Source organism: Tympanuchus pallidicinctus, unplaced genomic scaffold (genome assembly GCF_026119805.1).
Source record: "Tympanuchus pallidicinctus isolate F22 unplaced genomic scaffold, pur_lepc_1.0 scaffold18, whole genome shotgun sequence".
NCBI lineage: Eukaryota > Metazoa > Chordata > Aves > Galliformes > Phasianidae > Tympanuchus > Tympanuchus pallidicinctus.
The window spans coordinates 9,649,185-9,676,095 of record NW_026294699.1 but is presented as its reverse complement, the minus strand read 5'-3'; the positions used below and the strand labels follow the sequence as shown (position 1 = coordinate 9,676,095).

Sequence of the window (26,911 nt, the reverse complement as noted above, 5' to 3'; positions counted from 1 at the left end):
ACAGGTCAGAGCTGTGCTGCAGAGACGAGCTGCAATCCGGGCTGAGGGCACTGCAAAGAGCTCCAACTTCCAGCACCACTAAGCAGTACAAAGCCCATAGAGCCCAGCTGATCCTAGCTGAAGAAACAGAGGCCCAAACCTCTTCTGTAAGATGCAGTCAGCGACTGCATATGAACACACTGCTCTTTCTGCCAGGCTGCAGTCTTTCCATCTCCCCCCATTTCACTTCTCTTTCAGCCTTAAGTTTTCTTTGCTTTTCCCCACTTCTTTTTTTTCTTTTTTCTTTTTTTTTCCTGTGGGTACAGGCTCTGGCAGAGGTGGTGCTGGCTTCCAGATGTGACACAAATTATTGCATTAACTCTGTGGCTGGAGATGGGGGATGCTGAGAATCCCCAGCCTTCTCCATTTGCAATTCATGAAGGGGCTGGAACTATGGACTTAGTAGATTCAGTGGGATCTTGCAGCCATATTCTGTAGGCAATAAATCAATATACTACTTCTGATGTCTCTTGTTATCAAATGAAAAAAAGAAACATATGCCATATTACAGATACGTATATGTGCCAAGGGAAAAAAAAAAAAAAGCAGCAAGTGTGAGATGGTGGAGCCTCGCCAACAACAGCGAGCCTGCTTTGGGACTACTGCCTGTGAGCCAGGTGAGCACAGTGCTCGTGGTGATGGAGAACAGCTTTCAGCCATATGGGACACCCCAGGCCCTGCAGGAGGTAGTGGCCAGGAGCTGGCTCTGTGCTCAGCCCCCACTGTGCTCCCTGCCTCCTCCAAGCCAAGAGGAGACACATGGCCTGTGCCTGTGACAAATGCAACAGCTGCACATGGGTAGCTGCCTGGCAGTCGACGGAGGGCAAAACATTAAAGGTTTCAAGCAAGTGATGCTGCAAGGGAATCCAGGCAGAAGGACAAGCCTACCTGCATTGGCTCGGAGAAAATCAGGTTTCCTGCACTCCTATGTGCTGCAGCAGCCACCTCCAGCCTTTGTCTCCACAGGACTTGGAAAGGACCCACGAGCAGCACAAGGAGCATCATTTCCATGTAAAGATCACACACCGTGGAGATCATGCACAGCAGAAGCCACTCTGCTGGTGCAGCATCTGAACAAAAGGAACATGAACGCGGTGATGTTTTCCTCCCCTCCTGATGAGCCACTGCCAGGCCATTGCCAGCCCTTGGGCATCACAAGTCTGCGAGCTGTTCTAGCTTGTAGAGCAGTCTGAGCCATTCCCAGGAAGTGCGAGCACCAGGAGACACCTTGAATCACACGGATGGTGAGAGCTTGATTACAGCTCAGTGCTGGCAACACTGGGCAGTTTTACACTGCATTTCCTCCACTAGAGGAGAGCGATGAGATACCCTCTTGATACCTCTTTGTGGAACACAATTCTTCAGCTCTCTTCCTTCAGATACTTATGTCATTGCTAGGAAACACTAACAAATAACTACCTTTTCATAGCTCCAAATAGACGTATTCTTGTGGGAGGCAGACTCTTCTGAAGAGGAAATACTTTCAGATGCAGTCTTTTGGCTTTCAAGGAGATGGGATGGACAGTGTCTCCTGGAGACAATAGTTTCTGTGCATCTGGAATTTAGCTGTAACATGAACTTTATTGCCATACAATCCAGGGCAGAAGAGCTGACCTCTATTCCTACAAGCACACAAACAAAGGAGGCTGCACCAACAGCTTCCAGCCCCTCAAAGACAAAGCATTCAGTAGATACAGGTCCAGATACCTTGGATGTGTTTGCTCTGGGCTATGAATTGCATGGAACTGTGCTGATGGGGAAGCAGTTGGTTTCATAAAGTGACATCCTCACAGGCTGCTCACCAGCTCCTGAAATGCAAATTGCTGTTAGCAAAAAGCACCATCTTAAGCTTAGCTAACAATAAGAATGTGCATTTTTTACTTGTTCCTTGTCCTCAGTCTAGACAGATTGTTAAATGTCATTTTTTTTATTCTTGTATTTCTAGTATTGCCTATGTGGCAACATGAATCAACTGGCTATAAATAAAGATGGAAATCAGAAATGTAATTCTAGCCATCAGAGGCACGAGGTTTGGGAACAACCTCACAACGTGATTAACGAAGTAAAAATCTCACTAGTTTGAAGACAGAAGCCGATAAATATAAACGAGCTATGTGACACACTCACATATGGAGCATCCTGGGAGTCTCCTTCTGATACAGTGCTGCTTTGTGATCAGTAAATACAGAGTTTGTGCAATACATTCAGGAAAGCCAATTGTTCAGGCTTTTTTTTTTTTTTTAAATAAAGGAATTCTGCCCAAGAACATATAAAACATGATATAGGGAGCAGTGCTTATTCTGGCTCAGAGCTCCTCCAAAGAAAATTGGTTTTGGGGAATCAAGCAAATAGGTTTGGGACAACTGATGATGCCCTGGGAAAAGACTACCAGGTGCATTCCATGTGAGCTTCGGCTCTGCATCTTCCTGAGCACCTCTAAAACCCACACATCTCATGATAATTCCTGCTTTAAGTTTTGGCTGAGAGTGGACAAAATTTGAATAATATGAGATTTCTTGGGCGCCCTTTGAAAATGTATTTCTCTTAACAATCCTCAGGGAACAGGTTTTGGCCAGAGAGCTAATCCCTAATAAGGATTTAAGGCTGCAAACTGAGTTGCTGCATCCCTACAAGAATGTTCTCCTCTTGGTGTTTTTTGGCAGCATTCTTCCTCTATAATACTATGATATCAAAGGATGTAATAACAGTTTGGATTTGCTATCAAATCTTGTAAGGCTTTACCTTGCCCCTGAACACCCATAAGCTATGGGCTGACTGCAGGCAGGAGCACAACATGAGGCTGCAGACCCCTCCTTCAACCACGCAGGCTCCTCCAGAGCAGAGGCAATCGCAGGAGGAGGACACAGCAGCTCATCAGCAATCAAGCACAAGATAAGAGAGCCATGTAACACTTCTGTATGCCAAGGCAGAGACAGAAGAAGAAACAAAGAGTATAGGGGTCCCAGATGCAGGCAGAGGATGGTTGGCAAGAGGAAGGAAAGGTGGTGCAGCAGGCAGGGTTTGGGTGGCAGGCTGAGGTCTAGAGGCACAGTGTTGAGAATCCAATGAAAAAGATAAATTGGGCACATAAAGAGTTACAGTGCCTTTCTTGCATGCACTTGACAACTAAAACCCAATTGCTAACTCCGACATGATCCAAGACCATTTTCCAATAAGTAAACTCAAGGCTTAGAAAAATGCACACACATAAAGCAGATGAAACTTAAAAGCATTTTCCCAGCACAGATGTTGAAAAAAAAAGTGACCTTTAAAGAAAGCTCATCGGCAGCATAAATAAATAAATAAATAAATGATCTGCTGAGTTAATACAAAAAGCCCGACCTCCCAGGCAGTCTTCTGCCATGGTTTAGTATGTTTTTTTTTTATTAATCGTTTCAGCATTTTTATTTATTTATTTTTTTTTCTCCAATGCTGGAATAAGTGGCAGTCAAGGGCTAAAGCATCCTCTTCTTTCCAGCCTCCCCCCAGTGGAGCACAGCCAGACCCAGTGGCTGCTCCTGGCCCTTTCTCTACCGTAATTTCCATGCAGATGAAATCTCAGCTCTCACTGGCTTCCTGGGAGTATCACTGGAGAGGTGGAACCTTTCTCTTTCTCTCTCTCTCTCTTCCCTCTCCCAAATGTCAGCTCTGGAGATGAGAAAAGAGCATTAATTCTGTCCAGAAGTTATTTAAATTGGAAAAGAAATGCCTTTGCTAAATTGCTGAAAGCCCAGAACTACACTACATGCAGGGCAGTGCCCTGAGCACATGCTGAAGCATTGCAGAGGGAAAATTCTCCATCTTTATTTCTTTCAGCATTGTTGATTAACTCAGCTTGAGATGCTTGAGCTGCCAGAAGCACCTCCTGCCCTGATGGTCCCATCATTAGAAAACAGCTGACCAAACCACTGCCACCTGGACCAAAGCAGAAGATAACACACAGCCCAGGTGAGTGATTGAGCTAGGAATCACACTGGTGTCACCTGATGGGACAGGAATTATGGCAGAGGAACCTAACCTCACACTGCTACGGGGAAAGCACAGGTTCCAAGTCCCATCAGTGACTTCAGCCTGCGTGTGCTTTAAATACAATCATCCTCGGTGCGCATTGCAGGTTTTATTAACTTCAAAAGCTTTCTGATCTCTTTCAGTTAAGCTTTAATTACTGATCTTCCATTTCCAGCCATAGAAAGATTAAAACTAGTTTAAAGGAAGGGGCTTTTTATTCCTTACTAGTCCTGCTCTCTGCCTTCACAAGGGGTGACGTTTCTCCATCACTCAGAAGAATACACCACGCTCCCTGTGCCTGTGGCAGGGTGCCAGGTGCAGTAAATACAACTGTAGGGCTATGCAGTTGGTCCTCTGAGCTTTAGAGTCTCTAGCTGGAGGGAAAAAGAAACAACAAGAGAGCAGCTTGTGCAATAACTCTAGTTTTCAAATGCTCATTATGCAACAGGCACGTATATGAATACAGATTGGACCTTCCATGCTTGGTGTGAAGGCCACTGCCACCCTCATCTCCAACAGCAAAAAGCAGCAGAGGGGCATCTGTGCAATCAGTGAATATACAAATATAATAATTAAGAAATATACAGAATAGTTAGGCTGAAGAGGTTATCACACTAAAGAAGAATGGATGGAAAACTTACCCTTGTCCTGGGCTCACTGAGAAAACTCCAAGAGGAGCAATCTCTAAAAGAGATCCTTCCCTCCTGGTAGTCAGCTCTTACGAGAGCTGCATCCACGCTCCACCCCTTCCAGTAGCACAGGAGAATTTTCTTCACCTGTGCTCCCAGGGCTGAATTATTGCTTGCCTCAGGTGCTCAATCAGAGTTTCAGGCCATGATTCAGCAGTTCCCATGCAGGTGCCCCAATGTGTGGAGCTTTGTGCTTGCTTCACTTGAAATGCAGAATCATTTCAAAGGGTTCGGTTTGTATTTGCATCTTCCTGCAGTCCATATATTCACCAGCCCTATGGAAACTCTGCCTGTCAGAAACTACTTGCTGCTGCCTGCGTTGGTCCCTGCCTCGCTGACCAACCAAGCTGACCCATAGTTATGGCTGTGGTACTTAAAGCCTGAGCACTAAACACAAAATCTAGCACCTTCCCGGTTCACCTCACAAGCCGTAACTTGGAGAAGTGATGTGCTGACCCACCAGCTTTCCCAGTCCTTGCCAGTGATTTTCCCACCGCAACCAAAGAACAACAGTCCCAACCATTTGCATGCATAAAATTGTGCAATGGGACTTTCAAATGTAGGAGCCTCAATTTACACTGATATCCATGAAGGTGAGGTGCCGTGCTACTTTTAAGTCAGGCCCATGCTGCCTGCATAGGGAACTAAATGGTATTTTCTCTAATGGGATGTGGTTGCGGGTGATGGGAGCTCTTATGTTACACCTCAGAAATGAAGGGTTTCCTGCTGGAGGATCAGTGCACATTCATCACTCCTCCATCTTCCCTTCTGAGGTTGGATAGTAAAATATGCAGAGCAAGAGCTACATTTCTCAAGTGTGATTTCCACAGTGACTTGTCTGGGATGCAGAAATTTTCTCTCTGTTCTTTGGCTGCCATAAGATCTCTTGACACGGAGTCACAACTCTCTCCTCTAGCTTTCACCTCAGTCCAACAACAACTGCAATAAAGGGAAAAACAAACAAGCTGAGAAGTGTTCTGAGCAGCCAGTGAACAAATGCAGGGAAAATATTTTTCACAGAAAGTCTATGCAGTTTTGCAGCGCTCTTTTCAAGTGCATTTACTGAAATTTCCCCAGAGCCTTCCTAATGTAAGTACAGTTGGAAAGATCCTAACTAAGAGAAACAGCTCCTGCTGAGTGATAGTCCATAGCTTTATTAGTGGAGATCAAAGAGAATAAAACAATTACTATAATTTCCAAGGAGCTGTTTTTCCAGGGGCAGAGGAGATGAAGGCTATGAAAATGGGTCCATGTGTGCTTAAGTAATGGGTAGGCATTTCAGCTTTTTATTTTTTTATCTGGCAGAGGGAGTCACCTCCACTATAAAGTTCACTGCTTCTATCTGAGGATGTACTAATGCAAAGATGAAGTAACATTCTGGGCTTTTGCAGAGTGCCCCTGGTTTTAGAGCTGTGTGCATGGGAGCACTGCGTGACCCCGTGGTTCTGACGATGGACCAAAGGATGTGGGATGTGGGATGCAGCTCCAAAACAGCACTTGGTACCTCACAGCTTGGTGGGGACTGGGCCCTCACATGTCCCTGGGTTGGGTCTGATTCAATATTGTGCTCATTTTCAGAGTCCTGAGTGACAAATCCTCACAAATCAAACACTGCCACCAGTGAATTTGCTGGGTGAGAGCTGTGGCAGACCCTTCGGCTGGGCAGTGCATAGAAGTTTCTCTCCAGCAAAACAATTGTCCTTTATCCTATTATATCTTAACATGTGATTTAGAGATGATTCATCCCTTTTATTTCAGCCTGGACTTTGCTATTATCTTGCATTCCAGCCAAATATTATTAGGAATGTTGATGTGTCTGCACAGGGACATTTTCTGCAAAATTAATTAAAGAACTTTTAAAACGAATGAGCACACATCACATATTTCTTTGGAACAACGGCAACAAACGATCTTAATTTGGTTTATCTTAGTGCATTTTGGAGGCAAATCGCAACAAAACAAATAAAGGTCTCTAATTCTGTTCACACAGAGGCTGAATGCAGTTTGATGAATCTACTTTAAGTTCAAGTCCTTAATTAGCACAGGTTAATTTGCCTGATTTTCCCATGTAAACAAGCAATAGATTAAAAAAACTCAAAAAGGGGCACTCATGGGCACAAATGGGCTCTCACTTCCACTTCCATCACTTGATCCAGTGCCATCAGTCACTGGGCAAAGCATGCAAGATGCTCAACCATGTCAGTATATTCCCTATGCACTGTAAAAGGCATCAATTCTCTGGTAAGATGGAAGAGAATGCGATAATCAAGAAGAGAGTAAACTCATTGCAAAATTTCTCCTTTTGCAAAAGCAAAAGTTTTCACGGAATGTGCTGGCGGTTCCCTCAATGTCATTTGTTACAGGACAATCAAGATCAAAAAAGAAGAGTTTGTCTGAGGGACGGTTAGCAAGGAAACATGGGTTTCTGTTACCAACAACCAAAGGTCTTGAAATTGTGTTTGCTGTATCTTTTTAAGAACGAAAGCTTGTTTGTTCATTATCTTCACTGTTAATTTCTATTAAATTTTAATTTCCCTCATATTCCCATTTATTGAGCCTCTCCTGTGTAGTTTTCTGAGGGGTCAGGAGCCTCTCTCAACCATTTTCAGACTGAACATTCATTATTTAGCTGAGGGAACCGAGTGACCAAGCCTCCCCATCACGCCATGCCACACCACACCATGCAGGCACGCAGCTGGGAGCGGATCCACACCGAACTCCCGGCGCCGCGGGGACAGGAACTGCCTTGGAAAGCAGAATGGGAAATGAAAGTGATTGTAGGACAGTCTCCAGGGCACAATCACAGGATAAATAGGCTTTGTTTATGTAGACGGCTTTCTAAAAGTCAAACCATTGATAATGGGGGATCTTAATATCACGCTGTTGTCTGGGAGAACCGCAGCCGACTCGCTGGGGACTGTGCTTGGAGGGTGTACAGCATGCTGTGTTTACACAAATACTCCAGCAGTCAAGATCAGAAGCAGTTTTGGACTCAGTCCTAGGAAAGGAGCCAGGTATGATAACTAAGATATATTCTGGGGAATATGTAAGGCCAGGGAATTACAGTGGTGGGCTTGGTGTCAGGCTGTCTCACACTGGGAGCACAGCCCATGTCTGTAAATCCCACAGCAGCACATTGGCCTCTCCAGAGCATCCAAGGCTTGGGTTCATTTTTTCTGCCACCCAAAACAGCTTCCTGAGTGGCCGAGCCAGGTCGAGACAGAGCTGGGTGTCATCAGCAGAGAGACAGAAGCAAACAGCATCCTGCTGGGTTAGGTCATGGATGCGTGACTTGTTGTTTGAAAAAGAAAAGAGACCTTGAGCTTTGCTGAACCCAATGTACTCATCTTTAATTTTCACTTTCCCAGCAGAGATACACCCACATTTCTCCAAAGAATTATAGTCAGTTTGGTCCAGGCATTTGTTGAATAACTTCACTTCTCATTGCCTCTGCTTTAGAGTGTCTGAGAGAATAAGCCAATTTTTTTTTGTTTACTCTTTCCTAAGGGAATATTATATTATTAATTTTTTTGTCATATTTGGAAGTTACAGAAAATGTTCACCATCTACTGCCTTCAGGGCTTCTAAAACCAATGTTTTATCACCCAAAACAATGTGTCAGGAAGTCAACTGCTGAGCTGGTATCTGACAGGGAACAGAGACAGTGTTGGCAATTCAGGGGACCAATCGGGCAATAAGAATAATAATAGGATGATATTAAGAACAAATGATTCATGCAAAAAGAAATAAGATGATGCTGCTAAGTAAGTATTTACCAACGACTAATAGCTTTGCAGGAGATCTGTTAGTGTCACATTTGCTATTAGTAAGAGAGTAATATATACCATGCATATTACTCAAACGTACAAATTTGATTAAGTTAGCTCCTAAGACAAGGATATTACTTTTCCATTTTCTCCCTAGTTTATGAAGATTTACTCAATGGCTGATACTGGAAGGCTATCAGAACAGAACAACATTCCACAGCATCCATATCACTGTGAAATTTTGTACTTAATATCTCCTAGCAAGGGAAGTGTGTCCTGAAGAATCAGTAATCCTTGGCTCCTCAAAAGGAAACCTGGTTGTAGGCTTCCCTATGTATTAAAGACAGTCACATTCAGATCCTTTCTCATGTTCACATTCTGGATTTTAATTCCTCATTACTCATCCCTCTGCCCAGGCCTGGTTTTAGGGAACATCTGAGGGTTTCATTCCCTACACTGGTAAATGTTCATTTATATGTATAATTTTTTCTCAGAAAGGGAGCACGAGCAGTTAAGAGCTCACAGAGCTGAGCTGCTTTGTTTAGTCCAAGTCCTGGATTGTGGAAAAAGCACTGGTCACAGCATGAAGCTGTGAGTTGGAAGGACCTTAAAGGTCATCTAGTCCAACTCCCCCACAACAAAGAAGGAAAATGTCCTGTTGTAAGCATGCAATCAAATTTTCTGTCGGTGTCGTTTCATTGACCTACTGAACTAAACCAGTTTACCAATGAACTGTGGCTCACCAAGAAAGTGTCACACAAGTGAGACAAACTTGCCCTCTCTCTCGTGTCTTACCAAAGTTTTAATCAAACCTGCTGGCACAGAAATCCTGACCTTCTGACAAGGCTCCCATTCCCTGTGCTATAAAGAAACTGATTTGATTGATGTTGTCCCATCAAGATGGATTTCAGGAAGTGCAAACTCTCCAAGCTGGTGGGAAATAAAAATAAAAACAGTGTTGTCCTGGCACAGATAGCTGTCCCTCAAACAGCCTACCCGCTGTAAGGCTCTCATCAAACACAGGCTGCCTCCGAGATATCAGGCTGGGAAATGAAGCTTTAAATGGGGTTTTCATCCATGCTGGAATGGCTCCATTTACGCTTCATTTTGTTTGTAAAATAACTGCTTTTTAGAAGCAGTGCTAATACTGCTACAAATAATTAATGTTATCTGAAACTATCATATTATAGGAGGGGGTGATTAGGTTCAAATCAGCAGAGACACGTCAAATTTCAGCAATATGACATGGTATAAAAACAATGCCTATGTTCTTAGATAACCTTTGGTCTCCATCTTTTGCTAAACATCAGTGCTCCCAAGGCTAGCACATGTTTATTTCTAGAGCTGAAATGTAATGTTTTGCCCATATGTTGATACTAAAACAAAAATTTCACTTCTGAACTCTTTCATCTTTTTATTCATGTGTTCTGTTGCTCTCAGGCAGAGATTGTGAGTACCAGACTCTGCCTTATGTAAAATAATTGACTGTATTTTCTCTCCTCTGAACTAATTCACCACATTGTCTCCCTATCTATCATCTAGACGAATGCACTATGCTCTCTATCCATCACCCTGCTATGGTACTCATCGCTGGGGTATGCAGCCAGCAGATAAAAAGTATAATGATGCTATATTAAATAAAGAAAATCAATGTTCCACTCACAGTCAAACTGAGTCAAATTGTGACAAGTGGGTTGCCATGAGGAGAATTAGGCCTTGTCTCAAGCAGTGGGCTTTTCTGAAGCAGTGCTCCCAGCCCCCAGTATTTATAGACCTTGCCTTGCAATGCTGAGAAGGCATCTCCTGTCCTGCCTCTGCTGCACAAATCCTCACCAGTCCTAGGACTTCTAATCCTGGTCAGTGTACATGTGGAAAGCCATCTGCTCAAGATGACTCAAGAAACTGGAGTGTTCAAACAGCAGCAAATGTGACAAGATTCAATGTAAATTGAAGAGGTTTTGTGAATGCCTGTCTGATTCACAGGATCCTTGGCTGCAGCATTTCATGTATGTAAAACAGTGAACTGCTTACGGTCCTTGGTGTGAATTGTGATGTGGTGGTAGCACCAATACAAACAGCAGGACTGGGGTCTGGCATCAAGCAGGCAGTGAAAGCCACCTTGCACTGCTCTGCAGACAATTCAGCACAAGAATGTCCATTGTGAACACAAAAAGGGAGACTAAATTTTCAAGCCAGTCTGTCCTGAGAACAGGCAGCTCAGGTCAATGCGCCTTTAACATCCCATATGAACTTCAATGTACTAACAGTCCATCTCAGATATGTTTTTTCCTCCTCATTGCAAAATGCTGAATTACAGTTAAATGCTAGATGGTATTTCCTGACTGTGTGTGACTGATTGCTTGCCTTTGTGCATGACTGGTTATTTGTCAGCAGTGAGCACTTCAAAGCCCATCAGCCAGTCCAATTGCCCAGGGAAGCTGCTCAGCTTTCTTTGCCCACTCCACTACATTAGTTGAGAGGGGGTAAACACCTTCTGGCACTTCACAACAGAGATATGAAAGTGACGGTACTGCTTTTATGCAAAGGAACCACATCTCCCTGCCAACCAGATTTTCTCTCCACAGGAATTGGGACAGAGCTGGGAGGGGATCCGCATCTCTCTCCTGAAGCACAGACACAGCTGGTGCTGGGTGCTGGGAGCAGAAAGCCCATTCCTAAGACAAAGGACACACTTGTAGACAGCACGGTATCTCTGCTGCCTCCCTAAAGCCTCCAAATCAAGGCTTTGCAATCCAGAATTTGTTGGCCCTGCATTCTTCTTTGCCTCAGCAGCAGTTTCCCCTGAGTTCTTTTGTCTGCCCAGGCAAAGCAACACATGCAGCTTTGCATCAGCTCAGATTTTGGTTCTACATCTCTTAGCAAATTATGTTTATGCCAGGAAACAGTCTATAGCTTATATGTAGTAGATCTCTTTATAGCTGGCAAACTAAAGGTTTGTGATGTGCTCTCCATTATTTAGCAAGGTTCTGGCACTGTACATGAGAACAAAGATCCTTCTCCCATGAAAATATATGGCAAAAGATGGAGGTGTGCCCTTGGTTTTGCTTCTGATTTCTTTGCTGATACTACTGCATTAAATTAGCAATTACACTTATTTGCTCCGAGAAAGAGACCACATAAAGCCCCCATGTGCTGACATTCTGTTACGTGAATAACAAAGGAAGTCGGGTTCTTCTCTTCAGCAGGTCCCCTGCCCTCAAGGCACCGATATTTGCAGAACAGATTCTGAGAAGCAGCCTCCAAAGCATCACCATCACTTGAAAATCAGATTTTCAGAATACTACATAATGTATTGGCCCCTGCTTGGAGAGGTGTGACAGTGGAAGTGGGTCACATTTTCAAGCTCTTCTGAATGCCTTTGCAAAGAGAAGGAAAGGATTCAGACCAACTTCCTTTGGACAAGTTATTTCTTCCATGCTGTAGACAAGAAATGAACTTCTCTGCTATTAGGATGCAAGGGAAATTTCCCTTCTGCATTTGCAAGAACTGTACTCCTCTCCCACTAATTTAATAAATCAATCAAACAAACAAACAAAAAAGACAGGGAAAAGCAGCAGCAGCAGTCAGCAAACCTCATGGAGCACCTGACACAAACAGGAGAATCCAGTGTGAGAAGGGGAAACTGTTCCCCTTAGAAAGGATTCTAGCCAAGAGAAATCTTAATCTATTGCACACTAAAATATTTGAGCTGGAAAACATTCCTGTTCTTCTCTTCCAGTATATTTTGTCGTCTTGTGATCCAGAAACATCTTGGATAACTGTTAATAATTTATATGTACAGTGGCATACTAAATCACTTGGCTGTTAAAGAGCCTTGAAACACAGGGTCCCTGGGTCTGCCCTGGATAATAATGGGAACACCTGAATCTGTCAGGTGCCAATAGGTTTTGCTTTTCTTTCTTGCAGTGATGTGATATAAAGCCTGTTAGGACAAAATGTGTCTGTGAAGATTTGAAAGCGGGCTTGGACTGACAGAAAACAAGAAAATAAAAAATAAAACCAAAACAACAACAAAAACCTAGCCTGACAGTAACACTCTCCAATTCCATCTGTTCCTTGAAGCAGTGTCCATTTGGGATAACAACCATAAAACTGCTCACTTTTTTTTTTTTTTTTTGTATGTGTACATTTGTGTTTCTCTGCTGTTGAAGATTAAAACTTACCAGTCACATCAAGTCACACAGCCCAGTCTGCTGCTAAATTTCCAATCTCAGACACATCCCACTGTGGCCCTAGTGGGCAGTTCTGCAGAACTGCCTGGGTGACACTGAACGGGCTATGATCAAAAGCCACTAATAAAAGCTCCTTTGAAACCTTCAGAGAAAAACACTTTCTCATCTCTGCTGGAATTCAGTCTCCTTTACAACACAGCTGGATGGCAGGGAAGTTCTGCTATGGCCGTGCTGCCAGCCCACAGATGCACACTGTGTTTTGCCCACAGATGCACACTGTGTTTTCCAGATTCAAGCTCCCTATCAGAAGCAACCAACCAACTGACCTCTTTATAAAGAGCACAAGATCTTGTAGGAAGAATGACTGGATTTTCTGTGGGCTCAGAGCACACTCATCTGCTATTTTATGCAGCCGAGGTACAGTCCAGGCATCCCTCTCCTGGACTCCAAGGAGCCCGCTGGCCTGGGTGGCACTGGGCAGACCACACGGCTTTTTCTTTTCTACTTTCTACATCTAAAAGATATTGAAGGAGAGATGCGCCCAGCCCAAGGACGAGAGTGCCCTCTGTTGTCACGGCGCTCTCCAGCATCCTCCCATTGCACTGAGCCTTGCCTTACCCTCCTGCTCAGTGATGGCAAACGCCCTGAAATTAAATTAAATTCGAGCATAAGCTGCCCGTGTGCCTTCAGGTGAGAATTACACGGCAGGCTGCAGCAGCAGACGGATTTCACAGCACCTGACATGGCCACCAACAGCCTCAGGGGTGAGCATTTGGGGTTGCAGTGATGCAGTAGGCCTGGAAGCAGATCTTTAAGGTCCCTTCTAATCCAAGCCATCCGACGACGCTAAGATTTGGGAATAAGCCCCCCTCCCACGGGCACCAAGGGCCAGAATCCTGTCAGGCTCCTCTCTTATTTCAAAAAAATCTCCATTGCACAGAGAAGTTCTTCAGCACAAAAAGAGGAGCCAGAAAGCAATGTGGACGTTTCAGCATATCTTTATTTTTACAAGCACGGGTAAGCTACAGCAGTTACACCGCACGGCCTACGCAGGGAAACCCTGCCACCCTCTCAGGGGCGCCGCCATGATACCGGCAGCTCTCCCCGCAGGCCTTGCTGCGTCCCGATTGGGTGTCCCCGTCACCACCGCAACATGCAGCTTGGAGGCGGGGCCGGCCGGCGCTCACCCTATCGACTGGGCCCTCATGGCGAAGCGACGCTCTGATTGGCGGTTGGGTAACGAGGGGCGGGCCGTTCTTCCGTCACCGCCTCGGGTTTCCCTTCGCAGTGGGGGGACCCGCCTCTTCATTGGCTGCTGTCGTTGCCGTGGCAACGAGAGGACGCGGCGCGGCCTAGGGGAGACCCGGCCGCCATGGAGCATCCCGAGGGAAGCCCCAGCGGCCCGGCGCCCGCCCGGGTGCCGCTGACTAAAGAACCGGCACCGCAGACAGTGCCCGCCACCCAGCTACCCATGAAGGTTTATGAGGCAGCGTTGAAGACGGGACCCGATTCCTCCAGCGGCCTAGCCACAGCCGGCTTCCGCACTGCCAAGTACCTGCCTCCGGAGTGGCACCAGAGCAACTACAACCTGTACCACAAGGCCTTCGCCAGCTGTGAGGAGTCCGAGCGCAACAGGGATGAAGCCAAAGAGCTGTCTGAGAGCACCGCAGCTGCCACCCAGCGTGCCCAGAAGGATTCCACAGCCGCCCTGGGCCAGCGGCTGCAGGACATCCACTTCTGGAAGACAGAGCTTCAGAAGGAGATTGAGGAGCTGGACGCAGAGACCAACCTGCTGGCAGCCCAGAAGCTGAGGTTGGAAAGGGCTCTCGATGCCACCGAGGTTCCCTATGCCATTGCAACTGATAACCTGCAGTGTCGGGAGAGGAGGCAGCCCCCAGACCTGGTCTGTGATGAGGTGGAGAGGGAGCTGCTGAAGGTGAGAGCAAGGCTGAGGGTATTGGTGGCCCTTTGGCAGTGCTGCCCTGATCTATGAGCAACTTGGTTAGTAGATGGAAAGTGCAGATCATGAAGGTGCTCTCTGGATATTAACAGAGGTCTATTTCTACTTCTAGGCAGCCTGAACTCAGTCCTAAATTGAGGAAGGATTACTTAAAAATTCTTCCTTCATTTTCAAAAAAAAGTTAAAAATGACATGAGTACACCCAGAGGAGACCAGGTCCCTTCCCTCAGACCAAATCCAAGCAAATTCAGAGCTTAAGTTTCCAATATGAGATTCAGCATCTTATTCTGGCATTGAACATTTTCCAGATTCTTATTGGATTAAAGTCTCCTCATCTGTACAGCTTACATTTAAAAATGCAGTACCCCATGAGCAGCCTACTCAGAACCAGAGAAACGCTGCTTGCCTGTTTTCCATGCTCAAGTGAGCAGTCTCTGCCTTTTACCTGTATTACAGTCTGATGCTGTAGCCCTGCCAAGGTGATGATCTAACATCGAACTTACTGTGTCTCAGCACAAGCCATCACTGTAATTGTACTGCAGAACAGCAGCATGGCTCTCTCCAAACAGTACAATATAGTTTTGTGACACCTGCATGAGATGACAGCTCTAGACACGCTGGGAGGCACAGACAGATGGTATTTCTGACAGCGTGACTTAAGCAAACCTGGTGCTCTCTTGAAATTTGCTTGATCCTTCCCTCCCCTAGAGGACTCTACTCCAGCTGACACTTTGTTAACTGTCACCAAAATCCAGCACAGCATGTAGATTGCCTCCAAACTGATGTAATTATTCTGATTGCTTATGGTACGGGGAAGAGATTCTGGGTCATTTTTCATTCTTGAATGACACATTTTCTAGTGTCCCATAAATAAGTGAATGATCACTTATTGGCCTGCAGCTTCCATTATACTGTGGAAGTATATTCATGATTAGTTACTGATTAACACAGTTGATTAATGTTTGTTGTTAGAAAAATACTTAAGAGGATTACAGAGCTGATGAAGTGATAGTATCTAATAATATTTTTGATAGGAATAATGCTCAGTGGTGATCAATATTTGGAGGTCGTTCTAGTCAAAAATAGAAAAATGAGAGAATTAGTGTATAGAAGAACATTTTAGCAGCATACTGGTCTGCTTTGTGAATTGTAGTTACAAGATTCACATAACAACAACAACAAAAAGAAACCATTTTCATCAGCTGCTGCTGTTTCAGAGAAATGCGTGAAATGTAAGACCTACCCCTCAAAAAATCCAACTTTCTGGAAGGATTTCTCTCCTGCATTTATTTTCTCCTGATCTCTGTGCCAGAGAATAGTTTGTTCATTGCTAAGAAGTCCATCTGCTGCTGCTAATTCTTCACCTGAAATTGCGATTCTCTGCTTGTGACGGCAGTGTCCACAGCCAAGTGGGATGTCATCAAAAAAGAATGATGTGAGTTCAGCTGAGGCGTGTGTACCAGCAGCAGATGGACTCCTGAGAAATGAAGATTTTGTTGCCATGCCAATGACCTTTGCAGTACAGAAGGAAGAGGAGTATATAATATGAGAGGAAACCCTTCCCATTTTCATGGACGGATAGATTTTATGGCATAAATATTTGCAAATAGATTTTTTTTTTTTCCAAGTGTACCCTCTGTGGTTTTGCTGGCTCTTTAAGCTGCTGCTGTACTCTGTACCTCTTTCATTGCAAAAAAAGAATGCAGTACCTTTTATTTCTTACTGTCTTTAAAACTGAATTCTTCACACTTCAAGTTGCCCTTCCATGAATTCTGGCAGTTCACTGTGCAGATTTCAGAGTTAATGACTCACTTCACTGGTAGCTCTGTGTTCATTTGCTTACTTAGAGGAGGTAGGCAAATTTTATTACTAAAGTACTTACATACATTTATGAACCTTGCTTTCTTGTCCAGCCTTTTTCTAATCTTAACTTAAATGGTAATTAACTCACAGGAGATCAGGTGCCATTCATTCTCTTCCATGCAAAAAAAAAAAAAAAAAAAAAAAAAAAGGAAAAAGAAGGAACATTTTCCCTAAAGTCAGCTGTGTGAGGGAACAGACATTCTTCTCCTTCCACAAGGAATTTTAACTTCAGAGTTAACTTATATTCTACAGCATTTTCCTCTATTTGAAATTTTTCCTCTTCTACTAGCAGTCCAGGCTTATATTGGCTTCACTGGACAGCATCTTCACTGTGATCCTCCCAGCTCCTGTGGATAAGTGGAGAATCTGCATGCTCAGGGGAAGAACACCTCTGGACAAAGGATTGCCTTTCACATGGTCTTGGAAAAGCTTTGCACAGGTCATGGGTTTTGTTGCTGCTTTCAACTTTCTGCAGCAATGTGGAATATTCTCAGAGCATCCTGCTGAGACAACCACCTTTCAGCAGCCCCTAGGCAGATGACATTTAACGAGGGAACACCAAATGCACAAAACAAGCAGTTTTGAAACCCAGCATTTAATTGGACTTTCACTATCTGTTGAGCAGGAATCATTTCAGATGACTCACAAATAAAACAGAAATATCTCTGCTGAAAGTTTTGCATACCCATATAAGATTTCAGTTTTTCCTATTTCTTTGGCACACAATCCATCTCTTTACAGCTTTCGGTTCTAGCTCATCTCTCCTATTTGTTCTGCAGGATAGAGTCATATTTAGATTACCTAGAGTAAGACATACCCCAATTAAATAGCAGCTGCTGGAATGAGGGATTAAGGTATTTAAGTGAAAGCGCCTCAGATGCATAATAAAATCATCTGTTACTCAGAACATCATAGATTCCGCTCGGCAGCATACTAATCTTTCCTCAATATAGTTCTGGTTAAGAAGAATCTGAAGGACAATTCTTTTCCCCGTAAAGAGTGATCTCTAGTGACTAAAAAGCTGACAAAATCTCTTCATAGTTATTTCTTTGAGCTGCAGCATTGGAAGAAGCAGAATTCAGTAAAAGCAATACATGCATCTGTTTTCCATGAGGTTTTTCCTTCCATAGCCCATATGACATCTCTGAAACCCCTTTGCATCAGTTTAATCATGGTGTAGTGTTTTTGTGTACACACATTTAATACTGAAATGGCATGCTCTAGCACAGCACTTGCCACAGAGTGGTATACTGCCAATAAATCATGCTTCAGCTGCATTCATTCTGTGTTTCAAGGTTATTCCTGCATATCCAGTGTCCAGACTCATTAAGTGACTGCCAGATATGACTGTGGTCTAAGCAGATGCAGTTACATTTGGTGGTTTGTTTTTTTTTTTTTTGTTTTGTTTTTAATCCAAAGACTGTATTAGACTCAGAATGTTGATCAGTTGTCCATTTATTTCAATGATGAAATCAGCCCCAATATTCCCTGGTGCTAAAGACAAAGGCATTAGCCAAGATCCTGTCAGCTACATAAAATTAAAAAGTGGAGGAATGATACAGTTGTGTGCATGCCTGCCAAATGCAATCGTGGGGCAAGGAAATCAACAGAAACCCCTTTCCAAACAGCATTATCTGTAGCTTTGCAAAGCAAGCCAGCAGTCCTCCACATAGACAACTCCAAAAAAGCAGTGCATTTTGTTTCAATGTCTGCAGGCAGCAGATTCTCAGCTGACTCTGGCAGACCTGATATTTATGCAGAGTTGACCTGTGGCCTTCCTCCCATGAGCTAGCCACAGCTACACTTGTCAACTGGCTGGGTTGCTCTGTGATAGCTGGCAGCACAGCCAGGGCTGTATGACCTGCATCAATGGATCTCCACCTTCAGCACAGTGCCACAGCTCCTCTCAGCCACGCAGTAGGACTTTTCAACTGCTTTAAAAGCTAGGAGAAACCCTTGATTAGATAAGTTGAAAACTCATCATTGTTCGCATCTGCTTATTCACTCTGAGTAGTGTTAGGTTGCCATTAATTATGAGAACAATACCTTACTTGAGTGCATATCTCCTCAAAAGGAAATCTATTTCTTAATTTCATTTTAGGTCATTCAACAAGGGAGTTCTTTATTTTGAGGCTATTTCACTTTTCCCATATGAGAGGCCATAATTGCCAAAGGAAAGCTTTTCTCATTAAGACTGTGCACGTTGCACACAGGAAAATGATTGCCTCTTTATTTACATGGAGACTGACTGCCCAACACAAACAATATCAATTATTGTAAGAGTAATTTCAAGTGCTGGCTCTTCATAACACTTTAAAATCCTTTTTTTTTTTTTTCTTTTTGACAATTCAGTCACTGTAATAGTTCTTTTTTTGCAGAAAGCAAGTCTTTGTGTTCTCAGTTTGTAAACTGATACCTTCAGCTATGTATTTATTTTAACTGTGCTCTTTCAGACCCTTAGAAATAATATTTTCTCCCCAGTCTCGGTTGCCCTTCTCTGTTTGGAATAAAATGATCTCTCCTACGCTCCCCAATGGTTTCTTGTGGTGGAGAAATTGACACTGCAGGGACACATGCACTCATTTGTTTGTCAAGAACACTGAGGATCAACGTGTACCAGCAATGTTCTGGCTATAACTCATTAGTTAGCGTATACTCCCTTAATTGTCACTGGATGACTGTCACTAATACACACATTACATTAATTAGAAGCTCACCATATGAAAAAAAAGCTCTTTAAGATACCAATTTCAGGTATTAAATGCCTTTATGAAATAAACAAAACCATCCGTTGGTCTGGCCTTTATGCAGTGTATAACCACCAGTTCAGTAAAGTACTTCACAGAGCACTGATGGTTAATCCCTAAAGCAACACCATTGCCATCAAAGATGAGCACCAGGTACTTCTTGTTCTGTAAGAGAATATTACAAATGATGGTCTTTTTTGTCCTGATAGTGTTTATGCTGCAGTGAACATTCCTGCTGCAAGCAGCACAAGCTCTAAGTTCAGTCTTTGAATCTGTTCTCAAGGTGAGGCAGGGCTTTGTGCAATCACCTCTCATAGCTGAAGGCATTTAGCCTCTCCAACTATGCTGCATAGCTCAGGTAATTCTGTAGCCCTTGATACTACCCCTCACCAGAGGCAAAAGCACTTGGTCTAATAGTAAGAGTCAAGCCTCAGGCATGTGTCACCAGGTTTACCTTGGGCTGGCTTTCCTGTACCTGCCAAAGTAGACAGTAACTGCCTAAACTACAGAACAGTAACTGCTATTTTTAGTTAATGCAGAGTGTTCAAAGGAAGGAGGCCAATGAAAGATTATGATACTGCCACTCCTTTAAGTAGCTCCTTATCACCACAATTCAGACAAATGGTATTTTTGGAGATCTGCTGGAAATGCGCGAGGCAGCAGCTTCCAAGAAAAGTGCTTGTTGCAGAGCAAGGCAGATTCTGGCTGCCAGCGTCCTGCCAGAGAAGCTGGTCTGCTGCATCACACCCTGCTGCAAGACAGCAGCTCCTGGCAGCAGAATTTATGCTGCCACTGTTCTGCCCAGCTCCAAAGTGACACCTTGGTTTCGTGCGAGGCAGTGACTCACGCTGAGCACAGTGCTGCTGCCCTGTCTGTTCCCTATTTCAAGGCTGTGCAGGTAACTCAAGCGTTCTGTTTAATCTGACAGAACGTATGCTTTCTCATAGAATACACATGCAATATAAAAATAACGAATCCCCAGGCTTTAGAAGTACTTCAAATATTGCTGTCTTTGTAAACTTAAAGCTGAGCTACTCAGTATTTGCTGACTCCAGAGAGGATCTTGTCTTCTAATAATATGGTAAGAGTAGGTAATGAGTGGGAGATTTAAGTATATATCCACAACCATTAAAATGGAATTGCTCTGCAGGATGGTATGTACTGCACTGAGTATCATAGAAGCCTTCCTATTTTTATCTAGGAAGCTGAGCTTATCAGAAATATCCAGGAGCTTTTGAAAAGAACTTTGATGCAAGCTAGTAACCAGATGCGGTAAGAAAGTTCTTGTAATATCTCAATCATTATTAATATAGTCAAAAAAACCTGAGAAGAGGAACTCAGTGATGAAAGTTAAGGATTACCAGCTAAAGCAAGGCACAGGAAGAGCCATTCCCTTCCATAACTTCCAGTATGTGTATTCGCTTCTCCAGTTTCCCAGTACTAAAAGTAAATATTACAAAATATTACCTAGACACTGCTGTCTTGTTACAGCATGTGATGTATTTGTACTGTAAGATCTTTTACAATTATTTACCGGATCAAAGGGCCTTTTCAAGATGAGTTTCTTGCCACCAGATGTCAGTGTGAACTTGCAATATAACAGAGCTCTGCCTTCCCTGCCAATATGAACATCCATTGCTCTTCAAAAGGAATATTTGCCTTTAATTTATATCAAATCCTTTGGAAAGAAGTTATTATCCAAATCCTCAGGTTAACTCCATATCATGGAGTTAATTGCTAGAAACCTTGATACTTTGCTAATTAAAAAAAAATAATAATAATTCAATTTATTCTGTTCTACCAGATAAAATGAATTTATTTTTTTAAAAAAAGAATGCTTATGGAGGCAGAAAAACTTAAGTTGCTCTGTTACATCAGTTACAATCTCAGAGGAATCTGTTGAATTTAAACTTTGCTTGTTATAACTGTTTCAAGATTGTTTTAAGTACTGTGGCTGGCCAGCAGGATCTTTTTTAATTCTTTAGCTAAGAGTGACATCTGGTGTCAGCAGTTGATAAAGGCACACTGTCTTTTGTACTCTGAAGTCATTCTAATTAATTATGTGCAATGCAATTCTGAAATTAACAACAACATATCAGTTCCCACCCTGAATGGCATTCCTCCTGTATTTCCTGAGGAGGAATTACAGTCTAGCAAGGAGAGCTCACAGGATAATACAGGGTCACTTTTCAGAGGTCTTAGAGTCAGGTTCAGTGTGCTAGCACACGAGAGGGTTAAGCATCCTGTAAGCAATGCTTGATGTCTTGGGAAAAATATTCTGTTGTTATAACCTCCACCTGAAGCTGCTATTGAAAAAAATCCACGTTGTTTTAGGATTGAGACATAAAATCCAAAGTCTAACAACTGCTTTGCCACAGGCTACAGAAACCTTAAGCCTTCAGTGGGCACAGAACAGTGCTGAACGTCTAGGGAAGTGGTTAACACATCAAGCTCGCTGCCCTCACAGATGGCTGGGAGAGAAAGTTCAGCTAGGCAAGTCTGCTTTCCCGTTTTCATTTGACAGGCAAAGGATCAGAGCCTAGTTTCATTAATGTTTGTGTCAGTTTTGCTGAGTTGTGTTGTTTTTCACTACTCATATATGATAACAGTGATGAGCTTTTCAGATTAAATCGGGACCACAAAGAGGTTTGTGAAATGGACTGGTCAGACAAAGTTGAAACGTACAACATTGATGATAAGTGTGGAAGATACAAGAACCAGAGCACCAACATCCAGTTCCACCCTAGTTCAGTGAAGTTTGAAGAGAGGTAAGCAGTTCTTCTCATTATGCTCCACAATTACACTGTTAAAGTGCAATACATCCTTTGCATCACTGAAAGCTGCAGTGCTCCCGTGAATTAATGATGTTATTGCTGTTATTTTGAGTGGGAGACATCATACCTTCAAAAACAGCTACTCCAAGAGTAATGGTAGCGCTACCATCTCAGCATGCCATGCCACTGATGGCAAAGTAGATTACATACAAAGTAGGTTCGTTAAAGCTTTTCTCAGAAATAATTGCCTTTATACTTCTAAAGTCCTATCTAACTCCTACATACACTTCCTATGAACACCAACAGACATGCCACTTTCAGATAACATTCAGATAATTTTCACATGGGTTACAGATACTGTATCAATAGAAATCACAGTAATAATAGCAGAGCAGCAAGGTCCCAGACTGCAGCAAGCTTGCTCAAGTGCAACAATCAGATTCACAGAAATAAAGGGGGGAAGAAAAAAAGACAAAAGAAAAAAAAACAAAAAAAACTCCCAAAAAAACTGCTTACCTTCAAAAGGCCTCAAGTATACAAGGATCTCCAGTAACTCACCCTTACCTCCACTGCCAACCCTTAACTGAACTCTGGGAAGGGATGGATCCTGGCTCCAACCCTTCTGGTCACTCAGGAGCATTGTATACACCTGAGTTTCCCTGGGTTGGCCCTAACTTCCTACCAGGTGCTCAATCACTGTTTCAAGTCATGACTTAGCATTTCTGCTACAGTGACCTAAGTACTGCAGTGTCTTCTGCTGCTCAACGTGGCAAAGTATAAGCAGACATCGTGTTGTCTTTGTTTTGAAGCGTACAGAGTCTGCAGTGCATGCATATATTCATGTGTTTATTTGGTGGTGACTTAACTGCTTCTGCTTGCAATTACTGTGCAGAAGATTGCTGGCGAGTTGTTTTTTTTTTGATCACACATTATTCCCACAGAAGCAATGAAGTGGATGAGGGATTAATTTTATAAAGGACTCTTAATCTTCCTTGTTGGTAAGTCTAGACTGCATGCAACATAGCAAACACAAACAGAAGTATCCAAAGCTTTTGCAGGGGGAAAACCAATTTCAGATTGTATTTCTAAATGCAACCTGAACAAAGAGCAAGCTTCCAACCCCTACAATTCTATGATTCTGTTTATATACTATTCCCTTCTTCCAGTGCATCAACACCAGAGACATGGGCCAAGTTCAGTCATGACAACATCTATAGGGCAGAACGAGAAAGATTGGCTTCAGTTAATCTTCGTGCTTTGATTGATAATATTCTTCACGATGTATCTGAGGACCTGAGGATGCAATGTGCTGCTGTTAATGAGGCTTTTGCCAAACGTTGTTTGGAGCTGGATGATACAAAACACAAACTAGAGCATCATTTGAAAGGAGTAAGTGTCATTTTTTGAATGCTGGAGACAGGCATGACAGCATCTTCTGAGAAGATCACAGTGGGCTTATCCTCTAGGAAAAAATTCTTAGTCCATGTCAGGTATAAAACACTGCTGTGTCAGCTGAGTATCTGATAAGAGTCTTCAGTGCTGGATTATGGCTCCAGTTCAGCTTGTGCTGCTGTCTGCAGTGCTTCTTCTGTAGTGTCTTCATTAAGCAGTTCCTGTCAAATGGAAAGAGTATCTTTGGCCTCTGTATCCTCGCCAATGTGGAGCAGCTCCTACTTCTGTATTAGGCCACTGGGTAGCGTAGAAAGAACAAGTCATTCCTTAGTACTGGTGGGTAATGACAGCTGCCAGACTATTTTCTGCTTGTGTCTGTGGTTATGAGGGAGAAAGGATTCAGAATTTCCTGTCTTTTTCTATTTTCTTCACTAGAACTCGATACAGTTCCAAGCTGTGCAGCAGTTCTTAATTTTGCTCAAAATAAATCAAACTTTTCTGGGATAATTTACAGTAAAAAATTTACCATTAAAAGCAATTCAAGGGGGTGGGATGTGTTGTCAGGGAAGCTTTTAAACAGGCTACAGAATATTTTCTGCCTCTTTTTAGTCCAGAGTTCAGATTCTCAGTATAGAAGTAGAAATAAAGACGTCAAAACCACCTTTGCACTTTCATTTCTTTTATTTTCTGGCCAAATATGAGATCAAAACTGTGACTCAGTGGGACCATGAACAAATGCATAGCATGCACAGAGACAATGTGCTTTTTTTTTTCTTCTTTTTTAATAAACAGTTTTTCTTGGGTATCTTTTTCAGACCCTTAAGGAAATAGGAGATCAAGAAGCTAACATTGTTGCTCTCAAACAAGCTATCAGAGACAAAGAAGCCCCAATGAAAGTGGCTCAAACCAGGCTGTATGACAGGTCTTTTAGGCCCAATGTTGAGCTCTGCAGAGATGCAGCACAATTCAGGTAAAAGCTGCTAAACAAGTCCTCCAAGGTGTCCATTCTATCCAAAGGTGATGTAAGATAGCATTTGCACTTTTTTTTTTTTAGAAATGTGTGGTCTTTCTCTTTTACTACTAGGTTTGATTTTGGTATGTCAGGAATAATTCAATTGTCTGAAATCACTGCAAGGAAGACATTATTTTAATCTAATGTATTGGCAAATAGAAAATCTATGCACACCAGTCTGCTATTTGTCTTTATGCTTTTTTCTCTGAACTGTGTGCTTTCATTTTTGATTTAGATGATCCAAAAAAAAAAAAAAAAAAAAAAGTCTGACAACTTGTGAATAATTTGCAACCCTTTTGCTATTAGCAAAAGTTCACCACAAGGTGGACTCTGTGCTGAAAGAAATACGTTTCAAGTGCTGAGAATGTAAATAGGCTGCACATATCCATAGCCTGAGATATGTCCTTAGTACTCAGAAGAATTGGGCTGGTGGCATTTGATTTTCAGTAATAATCCATTTTAGAACTGGAGGTCAATAAATCCTTCCAATTTAAAGGTCTGAACATCGCATTTGTCACTTTTGATCTCATTATAAGCCTTGTAATTGATTTTCCTCCTTCACATGTTTCTGCCCTTAGGAGAAGTGGAGGATCAGCTTTTGCAGGCTTCCATGTACTTGCAACAAAGATGCCTGCCATTCAAAGCTGATATGCTGTTCTTTATACAGCGAGGAAGAAATTACAGTTAATCTGAATGCTTTATGCCATTGCAGGCACAGTCACTGAAGTCCTGATTCAGCAAATAATTCTTGTGCAAGCCTCTCAGTGTGTAAATTGCCTTTAATGCGATTTAAGGAACATGCAAGCCCTTTGCTCAATCGGCATGTGTTTAATTGCCATGCTGACACTGTTTATATTTACTCAGTTTCCATAGCATACAGGGATTTTGTTGTCCCAGGAAGTAAACATGAGCAGACAGAGAGTGCAAAAGGCACCTACCCACCGACATTCAGTTGAAGTGATGTGTTTTTTAAAAATGGTTTACTGCTGTTCTGCCACTTAAAGTCATGCATTTAAAGATCGTTTCCTCATCTCTGGTACAAGTATCATCTTTAATACTTGAGCTTTATGCTAGTGAACAGACATCAAAATCCAGGCTTAAGGAAGTGCAGGTGCAATCAAACTGATGACTCATCCAACAAGTTTTGTCTGATGTTCCTTGGTACAAGTGTTCTACACAATGGGATACTTGTGAAGTGGGGATGGATAGTTCGTCTGCAGTGGCAAAAGATGTTCTTAGTACTATCTATCTAAATAAAGGGAAACTCGAATACAAAAGCTATGAGAGCGAGTTCCGTTTTTCACTAAGTGCACAGAACCTTCAAGAGGTTCAACATTTCTGAGTCTGTAGCCCATAGTCTCCAACACTTACCAGGTCCTCTTCAAAGTGTTGGGATCAATACCTCCTGCCCTTGTTGTTGAGTGTTATGCTTCTATAACCATTGATTTTTGTTCCTGTTCCAGGTCGTGTGTCCTTAGGAACACATACAAGTTTCTGCTCACTTTAATATTGCTTATGTCATTCTGTTCAGGTTGATCGGTGAAGTTGAAGAACTAACAGAATCCATTGAATCTCTGAAGAAAAAACTGCAGGAAGCTGAACAGTCTCTGAGGAACTTGGAAGACACGCGGATGAATTTAGAAAAAGAAATAGCTGTGAAAACAAACAGTATTTTTATAGATAGGCAAAAGTGCATGACCCATCGCACTCGCTACCCGACTGTTCTGAAACTAGCAGGTTACAGGTAGTAATCTCTGTACTGGCTGTGCAAAGTCTGGAAGAAAAGTGTCACCTAGCATCTTTCATAGGAAATGCGTGGATACTGTTATACACAGAAGTACTGTGTTCATTTCTGTCTTGTATTTGGATTAAAATGCATTGGAATGTGATGGCTGCCTTTGAGCCTTCCCTCTAAAAATTTGGTCTGAGTGCAGACATACACAGTGAGTTTAAAATGCAGCTTAAAGACAATTCCTTGCATCTGATGTGTATCTATCACATTCGCATAACTTTCACAGTATGGCTTTGAACCCAAGAAGCAAATATGTTGAGTAATTATAATATACACAGATGTGAACCCATAAAATTTATAGCTTTCTAGCATTTTACGGCTGCATGAAATAAGAGCAATAAAAGTGCGTGCCTGATAGAAGATCGCCTGATCAGCGAGGAAACAGATGAGGGACTTTTCAGCTCTTCAAACATTATTAGTTAAAGTTTGCACAGGTTAGATGACAATCTGACTATTGGCAAAAACGCTGCCAGTCCATGACACCCGCGTATCTAATCTGAAAATGAGATCAAGGATCTTTAACTTTCAAGTCAATTCAATTTGATTTTTTTCAGGGGAAAAAAAAAAAAAAAAGAGCCTAAACAGAGCCTGAATAGCAATCGTGCCTTTCAGCTTAAGTAGTTGGATGTTTAATTGAGCTCTTGATCTGTTCCACCTATTCCCTGAAAGCAAGGC

At 42.8% G+C, this 26,911-nt stretch overlaps 1 protein-coding gene across 1 annotated transcript; it reads left to right on the top strand.

The window, feature by feature from the left end:
- The first annotated feature begins 13,773 nt into the window (after positions 1-13,773).
- TEKT4 (tektin 4) lies at positions 13,774-26,258 on the top strand. Its single transcript, XM_052680282.1, has 6 exons — positions 13,774-14,632; positions 20,468-20,538; positions 21,891-22,034; positions 23,207-23,429; positions 24,248-24,402; positions 25,976-26,258. The coding sequence occupies exons 1-6, from the start codon at positions 14,069-14,071 to the stop codon at positions 26,190-26,192; spliced, it is 1,374 nt and encodes a 457-aa protein (XP_052536242.1). The 5' UTR covers positions 13,774-14,068; the 3' UTR covers positions 26,193-26,258.
- The last annotated feature ends 653 nt before the right edge of the window (positions 26,259-26,911 follow it).

Excerpts from the sequence above, each read along its gene's own strand:
- TEKT4 (XM_052680282.1), top strand. The coding sequence starts at position 14,069 with ATGGAGCATCCCGAGGGAAGCCCCAGCGGCCCGGCGCCCGCCCGGGTG. Across the intron at positions 20,539-21,890 it reads CAAGCTAGTAACCAGATGCG|ATTAAATCGGGACCACAAAG; the intron begins GTAAGAAAGTTC and ends TGAGCTTTTCAG. Across the intron at positions 24,403-25,975 it reads AGAGATGCAGCACAATTCAG|GTTGATCGGTGAAGTTGAAG; the intron begins GTAAAAGCTGCT and ends CATTCTGTTCAG.